At 38.4% G+C, this 8876-nt stretch overlaps 1 protein-coding gene across 1 annotated transcript; it reads right to left on the bottom strand.

Moving 5' to 3' along the window:
* Window positions 1-240: 240 nt before the first annotated feature.
* Window positions 241-5573, bottom strand: LOC143573762 (histidine kinase CRE1-like). The gene is made up of 8 exons (XM_077058562.1): window positions 5158-5573; window positions 3853-4089; window positions 3587-3756; window positions 2796-3253; window positions 2474-2703; window positions 2299-2397; window positions 968-2094; window positions 241-674 (listed from the first exon to the last, which is right to left on the bottom strand). The coding sequence occupies exons 1-8, from the start codon at window positions 5494-5496 to the stop codon at window positions 410-412; spliced, it is 2925 nt and encodes a 974-aa protein (XP_076914677.1). The 5' UTR covers window positions 5497-5573; the 3' UTR covers window positions 241-409.
* Window positions 5574-8876: the final 3303 nt, after the last annotated feature.

The raw sequence follows: 8876 nt of genomic DNA, 5'->3' as shown, positions 1-8876 counted from the left end.
TTTAAGCTAGGCTAGACTAAGATTTTTAATAAGCCAATCTCAAGTAGCTCATGATCATCTCGACTCGTTTACACCCCCTACGTATTGGATTAACAAAGAACTCATTCGGTGTCATTTGTTTTTGGACTAAAATGAAACAAAAATGTAACATGTTGCACAAAGCCAATCATACAACATTAACGTGTGATACCAACAACCTCTCAATACCTATACGACACCGTATTAGTGACACGTTACAAGATACCCTAAACCATCATCTATACAAACACGCCCACGGGTCAACCCGTCTACAAACAAATCGAGTTAGATCCAAAGTTGGTTACGGTCACAACCGGTTATAAACCAAACCTATACCACCGGTTAAGAAAATATGAAAATTTCGCTAACAATTTGTTTGTTTTCGGGTTTTTTATGAATCGGTGGCAGGTTTGGACTCGAAGAACTTGGCAACTTCTTGATAAAGATTTTCTTCTTGGAACGGTTTTGAGACATAACCATCCATCCCGCTCTTTTGGCACTCTTCAAACGTGGCTTGGATCACGTCGGCTGTCATGGCTAGGATCGGTAAATGCCACTTGGTGGCTTGGTTGTCACAACGCCCGTCTGTTGAGCCGCTTGTTTGTTGCTCGTTTATCTCACGCTCCATCATCCGAACACGCCGCGTGGCTTCAAATCTGAAATTTAGGCGCATACTTTTAGTAACGAGTGTGTGAAACCGAAAAAAAGCAATACGTAACCGGAAAATTGAACCAAATTCATTAGTTTGGGCCAAACTTTATTTCCTAGATATATCAAGCCCACATGATAACACCCCCCCCCCCCCCCAAAAAAAAAAACGAACCTAAACTGGAAATCCAAAAACGGAATAGATTTTCAGTTTTTGGTTCGGTCTTGGCTCAAAACCGACCCTAATTTTAGTATATCATATAAAAGTCAGGAAACGTAACGATGTAAAAACAATATTTACCCGTCCATTTCGGGCATTTGAATATCCATAAAGCACGCATCAAACCCGTGTGGGATTTGAAGCAAATCAAGAGCTGCTTTCCCGCTCTCAGCACACTCGACCGCAGCCCCGAACTTCTTTAACGCACCGGCTGCAACTCTTCTGTTCACTCGGTTATCATCAACCACCAATATCTTCTTCCCACAAAGTAACCCCCGAAGACAAACCCGCCCGTTTGCCATACCTTTACCTTGCTCCGCCTTTCCCGTTCCCAACACCTGCTGTAAACACGCCGCCACCATACTCGCTCTTAACGGTTTCATAACTAACGTGTCAGAAAAACCAGCCGCCTTCGCTTTATCATGTTCACCACCCGTCACATTCGTAGCAAGTAATATCATTTTCGGCTGTTTTAACGTGTGCCCGTTAACCCGTATGTTGTTAAACGGCTTATCAAAATTATCACCCGATAACCACACGTCTTTTTCAACTAGAATCATATCAGGTTGACCTGAAGCGGTTTTTATGCTATTCACAACATCGACTAAAACACCTAACCGTTTTAGATGGTATTTTGTAACGGCGGCTCTAACGGGCTTTGTGTCAACGACGGTCGCTTTCAACCCGTTAAAAGAAGTCGGTAAATCGTCATACGGTGAACGTTTCGGGTCAGTTACCGTGTTTTTCTCGCACCGTGTAAATTTAGCGGTGAACGAAAACGTGCTACCGATTTGCGGTCGGCTAATGAAGCTAATTTGACCACCCATTAACTCAACCAAACACTTACTAATACTCAACCCGATTCCCGTTCCACCATAATGCCGAGAAGTCGAACTATCGGCTTGCATAAACGGCATAAACACGAGTTCCTGCGCGTGTAACGGGATCCCGATTCCCGTGTCTTCCACCGAGACCATAAGGTTAACACTCTGAGAATTATTCCCGTCATACAGGAATTCCTCGTCGGTTATTAAATGTTTAAATTTGTCCCAACTGTTTCGGTCATCGGCTGCTTCACGACCGCTTAACGTTTTCCATTGTGGCCCGTTTGATCTTCCGTTCATACATGTCTCGGGTTTTGAGTCTTGTACGGCTTTAGAGTGTTCGGCTACATGGACTTGAACAAATATATGTCCTTGTTCAGTAAACTGTCATAAAAATCAAATCTTTATAAGAATCTCCCAACAATTTTAATTCAAAATCGAATCTTTACAAGAATCTTGCAAATATTAAAATACAAAATCGAATTTTTTTAAAAATCTTGCAATATTTTCACTTCAAAATCGAATCTTTATAAGATTCTTGCAACATTTAAATACAATTCAAGAATCAAGATCATGAAATTTGCTTACTTTAACCGAGTTTCCCACAAGATTCGTTATCACTTGTCTGAATCTTCCGGGATCACCCATCACAATTTGCGGGACTTTATCGGACACAAGAACCGCCAGCTTCAATTTCCCAAAAACAATAACAAAATCAGATCATAATTAAAAAAAAAGTATATGCAAATGGTATTATGGTTACCTCAATGCCTTTATTTCTAGACTTTTCAGAAAACAACGATAACACATCGTCTAATATAGACCGTAGATCAAATGGGACAGCCTCTAATTCCAGCTTCCCGGCTTCAATCTTGGCCCGATCAAGCACTTCGTTAATCAAAGTAATTAAAGCCCGCCCACACGCCTGAGCCGTTTGAGCATAATCTCGTTGTGTGGAACTCAAATCCGTATCAAGAAGCAACGCAAGCATTCCTGTAAACCATAATCGCGAGTTTACTAAATATTTAAAATTTAAATCCAACGCGTTAACATATCTAAAACAGGGAAAAAAGATTGAAATATACCGAGAATGCCATTCATTGGAGTTCTGATTTCATGTGAAACAGTAGCAAGAAACTGGGATTTGGCCACGTCAGCAGCTTCTGCAAGGACTTTTAACTTTTGCATCTTGTCAAAATCGTTTTCGACTTGAACAATATGAATAGTTCCGGTATAAAACATGTAGCCAACTAGGATAACAATCACATAGCCGAAAACCGCAGTGATGCTCGCGGTCAATGAAATGGGAGCCTCATGCAGATACCTACACGTCATCTCGTGCTTCCTGAACGGGTCACCGAAATCGAGACTGCTGACATGTACACGTGTTGGGTCACCTTCTTGAGCCTGTCGGCTGTACATAATAAGAGGATCGGATGCGTTGGTGACGTCGTACACTTTGACTATGATTTCTTGGTTTCCCGCGAGTTGACCGAGCAGATTTTCGACTAAGGACTCGACATCAAATGCTCCACCGAGATATCTGTTTATACAATCATTATATTAACAACCCAAACACGACCTGTCTTTTTATATGTGCGAAACCTGCATACTTAAAATCGTGTCACCCGAACACGACCCGTTTCTACCTATCTACCTAATGTGTCAAAACAGGTTGAAAGGTGATAATCAAGTTGTAAACATATATCGGGTTGGTGGGTTGTAGAAAACGGGTTAAACAGGCTAGTAGGACGACATGTTTGACTAAACGGGATAAACATGCAAATCCCGAACAGGACGTGCTTAAGTAAACAAGTTGACCCAAAACACGACCCGAATCTTAAACCAAACACCCTAAAGATAAGGGAAGTGGTACCCGGCAGTAGCTTCAATGCGGTCCCGGACAGATGCGTTTGGTGGTAGCTTTGACTTGTAAACCGGAATGGTCAACACGACTCCAAGATGATGTGAACCCAACAGCTTAAACGGGCTCGTAAGCACAGCTTTCCCGGTTGACCGGGCCCTCAAAATATTCTCCCGGTCCTCCTGTCATCAAATTCAAGATTCTTTCAAAACTTCATTTTCAACAACATACAAGTATTAAATTATCAAATAATAATCAATAAAATTAACAAATTTCACCTCGCCCGACATCATATCCAACAAATTAAGGTAAGACACCGTTTCTTGAGAGAAAATCACGGGTGCGTATTCATCCCGATGAGGTGACGGTTCTTTATTGGCCATTGTTCTTATTGTCCCACCGTGTTGACTTTCAAAGTCAACCCGTTCAGAATTCATTACCCGTTGTGCATACGCAACCCCGCTTAATAACGGTCTCTCAAATGCAGTTCTTGCTGTATACTCTGCAAATGTATCCTGCATCACATGAATTCGGTTATTGATATTCAAAAACTAAATTTTTTGACTTTGACTTTAAAAGTCAAACCAAACAAATTCCCATATTCAGATTTGATACTGTTTTTAAAAAAAGTTGCAAAAAAAAAGGTAATAATAAATAATAATGTGTTAGATCTTTAACAATGCACCTCAATTTTGTATTTATTTTAATAAACCTTTTTTTTTCAATTAGATAAAGGCAAAACACCCAAAAGACAAGAATCTTTTACAAGAACAAATATTATCATTATTATTGCTGAAATTGAATCAAGAAAAGGTCAAATTTCACAAGAAACACAATAATTCCAATTCAAGAAATTATCTTTTTCTTTTTTATAAAAAGTAATATACCCAAATTTTATTTCAAGGTTCTTTAATAGAAACATAGATTATCATTATCAATGGAGAAATTATATTCTTTAATAAAAAAAATCAAAACCCACAAATTTATTTCAAGAATCTTTAATAAAAGCAAAGATTATCATTATTATTGCTGAAACTGAATCAAGAAAATGTCAAATTTTAGAACAACACAATAATCCGAACTCAAGAAATTATCATTTTCTTTTTTTATATATAAAAAATTATACACTCAAATTTTATACACTCAAATATAGAAAATGTCAAATTTTATACACTCAAATTTTATTTCAAGAATCTTTAATAAAAACATAGATTACCAAGAAAATGCCAAATTCCACAAGAACAAAATAATTAGAACTCCAGAAACTATATTTTTTTGTTTTAAAAAAACCCACAAATTTAATTTCAAATCACCCTAAAAATTATAAAAAAAAACAAACAAACCTGAAATTGAATCAAGAAAATGACAAATTTCACAACACAACAATTGCAACTCAAGAAATTATAATTTTCTTTTAAAAAAAATACATACCTCAAATTTTATTTCAAGAATACTTAATAAAACACAGATTATCAAGAATTTGTCAAATTTCACAAGAACACAATTAAAAAAAAACAAAAGAAAAAAAAAACCCACAAATTTAATTTCAAGAATCACTCTAAAAAATTTTAAAAAAATCAAACCTGATCAATTACTGAAGGATTCTTGTAGTAGTGAAAAGTAGAAACCAAAACAGCAAGAGCATGAACATGATTCACACAAACACTAAACTGATCTTGCAACATTCTTGCCCTCTGATCACACATACTCACCAACCCCTCTTGAATCCTCTCTTGATGCCCTGCATCTATGCATCTGTACACATGAATTGCAGCATACCCAAACACAATTATCCATAATATCAAATATTTCCCTTGATTTGTCCTTGGAATATACCAAGTGTACTTTCTTTTAGTCTCCAACTGCTGCTCACTCAAACTCACAGCCACCAAGTGATGGTGACCTTGCATTTTCAAACCCATTTTCCAAATCTTGAATCTTGAATCTTGATTCACTTCAAATCTTCAATTCATGCTCTAAATCCAAAAGGGTGTGTTAAATTTTTACTTAAATCTTGAATTCTTGCTCTAAATCCAAAAGGGTATGATAAAGTTGCAGACTTTTTCAAGAAAACATAAAGATTTTCATAAAACAGTATAATTGCAGCATTGTTTTGTGTGATTGTGGTCAAGAAAACACACAGGCCTAGAAAAATGAAAACCCACGAAAGAACAATAAACAAGAAGACAAGAAATACCCTAGAGAGAGAATAATAATAAGAAGAAGTAGGAAATGAAGCATAAAAAAGGTTTTTTTTTTTTTTTAATGAGTTAATGGCCATTTTCGTCCATGTGGTTTGCTACTTTCGCCACTTCAGTCCAAAATTTGTATTTTTGTCAATTTAGTCCTCATAGTTTTAAATATTAGCCAATTACATCCTATCCGTCTAACGGAATCCAGCTATGCCGTTAGTTTAAGGGTATTTTTGTCTTTCTCCCTTTTATTTTGAGTTATTAGTCATTTTCGTCCCTGTGGTTTGATACTTTTGCTAATTCAGTCCAAAGTTTGAAATTTTGTCAATTTAAGTCAGTTTTTTTCTATAACCCTAGAGAGCATTATCCAAGCCCAAAACAAGTCTGCATTTACTCTGTCGACAGCAGTAATCATACCCCCTCCTCTCGTATTTAGTTTCTAGACGGTTCCTAAACTCTCCCCCATGGTGGAATTCAATGGTAAAGTGGTCAAAGCAATTCCGTGAAACCGAATTGTACGGAAAAAACTAAAAATCGTTTCTTTGATGAATGCATAATATTTAGGGTTTAGAGATTAACATATCATAACGAAAATCTGGGTCGTAATCAACTATTATACATTAATCAACAAAACAATTTTTAGTTTTTTATGTATAATTCGATTTCAGGGAATTACCTTGACCACTTTACCATTGAATTCCACCATCGAGAAGATTTTAGGAAATGTCTAGAAACTAAATATAAGGGGGGGGGGGGTATGATTACTGTTGTCAACAGAGTAAATGCATACCAGTATTTGAGGTTGCTCGATGGTTTTGGGCTTGACTTATGCTCTTTAGGGTTATAAACAAAAAACATAAAAAATAAAAAAAACTGAATTAAACTGAACATTAAATTGACAAATTTTCAAACTTTGGACTGAATAGGCAAAGATATCAAACCACAGGGACTAAAATGACCATTAACTCAAAATTAAAAGGAGAAAGACAAAAATACCCTTAAACTAACGGCATAGCTGGATGCCGTTAGACGGATGGGACGTAATTGGCTAAAATTTAAAACTATAAGGACTAAATTGACAAAATTAAAAATTTTGGACTGAAGTGGCGAAAGTAGCAAACCACAGGGACGAAAATGGCCATTAACTCTTTTTTAATAAAAATAATTTTTTATTTACTAAAAATAATAATACTAACAAGCATGGGTGTGTATGTGCTTGCAGCCCTAAAAAGATGCAAGAAAAGCCCAAATTCCAAAACTTTTGTTTGGTTTAAATGGAATTAAAAAATGGGTGTTTGTGAAAACTAAAAACCCTAAAACAGTTAAAAAAACAGAGGCATGAAGGAAGCAGACAAATACCAGCAGGGCATTTGTTATGTTATCTGTAATCTTGAATTAATAATTTTGAATTAATAAAGAGAAAGAAAGAGAGCATGTGAAGTGTGAAATCAAAATCAAAGCCAAATTAGAAGAATTTGGGTTGGGGGTTTAAACATGAGTTGGAGTTTAATAATTGAGAGGAATAAGAAATTAAGAAAATAATAATATTAATAATAAAAAAACAAGGATATGTTTGGCAACCTCACTTTATAAAGCGACTGGATCGAATTTCAGGATTTTTCAAGATACGCTCTTGTCCCCCTTTCCATTTCATTCAATAAAAACACCACATAAACAAACAATCGGAATTTTATTTTTTTTCAACCTATTTAGTGTCAATTTCTTGGAATATATAATTTTTTTTTTATCCTAAAGCTCACTTAAGAGGTAGGTCCCAGCAGAGCCCAGTTGGACCCGCAAGACTCACCTTGAACAGGGACGTCTGCGCAATGACCAACTGCTCCAGCAGGACCCACCATGCTCAAAGAACCTTACGCGCAGTACGCCAGCTGTACCCGCAGGGAAAGCCTCCCAATGGTGAAGTATCCCGCCTGTTCCCGCAGCTGCGGGTACAAGCCATCAGGGAAGGCTATCCGCACTAACAGCAAGGCTACACGCACAAGGCATTAACTACTTCAGTAGTCACATGAAGGAATGAGCAAGGCGGGAATACTCCCGCCCAAGTGAGCCAGTCCGTATGCTTCTGGAAGGTCTTTCGTACTATACCTACTAAGGTATGGGCGGAACAGACAAATTGACCAGAGCAGCCCATGAACCAATCATAGGGTGACAGCTCACCGACAACAATACGAGGAGGAGCACCCTCTAGTACTGTTTGTCACTATTAGCCGCTGCCTACTCACCAACCCTTACGAGGGGACGTGCGCAGCCTACAGTTGGTAGAACAGTGCATAGCCGGCAGTAAAGGAACAGTATACAGCCGACCTTTACTGTTGGCCGTAGCCTACCCACCAACCAGCATGGCCTGTGCGTAGTCCACTGTTGGTGGAACAGGAATACTATTCAGCCGGCAGTACCTTCTAGGAAACCTACCTTCGGCTATAAATACTCCAACACCTTGGAATGGTAAGGGCATCTGATATCTCAATCTTATCTAGCAATCTCTTAATATACACTTATATTCAGAGCAATCTAGTCTGATTCTCACGCCGGAGGGTGGTCACAAGGAGGAACCCCCCCCTTCTCAGTGACGAGCTTACGGTGTCTGTTTTGCAGGTCTCCTGAAGAACAACCTTCTCTGCTGGACCTCATCCCCGTGGGAAACATTACTTAACCCCCAGATTATCTATAATCTGTCTAGGGTTCACTTAGTGTTTCTTCATTGGCGCCATCCGTGCATAAAAGCTAGAACTAATTTAGTTTTTTCAAAATTTCTGAAGAAATGGTTAACGTTACTCCGGTCCCAAGGCCAGTAACCGACCAAGAAACCCCGGTAACCACAACCCCAGCAACTGGGGGGAACACCGGCGGTTATACAATTCTTACGAACACTACCCCGACTACCCAAGCCGGGGCAAGTGCAGTAAATATTCCACTGGGGTTCACTGATGCCCAGTTGGAAAAACGAACAAGGGTCCCTCGCCAAACACTAGATCAAGTGAAGGCGTGGGCCGAAGCACGTCAAAGAGAGTTCCAAGCTGAATTGGACGAACGCTTGCGTTCAGTTCAACAGGCTGACGAATTCGGCAGTACTCGCCAACACCTCAATA

The sequence above is a fragment of the Bidens hawaiensis genome, unplaced genomic scaffold (assembly GCF_021521415.1).
Source record: "Bidens hawaiensis isolate Kalapana, Puna unplaced genomic scaffold, B.hawaiensis_p1.1 tig00001382_1, whole genome shotgun sequence".
NCBI classification, from domain to species: Eukaryota; Viridiplantae; Streptophyta; class Magnoliopsida; order Asterales; family Asteraceae; genus Bidens; species Bidens hawaiensis.
Note: the sequence above shows the minus strand (reverse complement) of the source record. Positions and strands in the feature narration are given on the sequence as shown.

Excerpts from the sequence above, each read along its gene's own strand:
- LOC143573762 (XM_077058562.1), bottom strand. The coding sequence starts at position 5,496 with ATGGGTTTGAAAATGCAAGGTCACCATCACTTGGTGGCTGTGAGTTTG. Across the intron at positions 3,254-3,586 it reads CGCATTGAAGCTACTGCCGG|ATATCTCGGTGGAGCATTTG; the intron begins GTACCACTTCCC and ends TTGTATAAACAG. Across the intron at positions 2,095-2,298 it reads TTGTGGGAAACTCGGTTAAA|TTTACTGAACAAGGACATAT; the intron begins GTAAGCAAATTT and ends TTTTTATGACAG.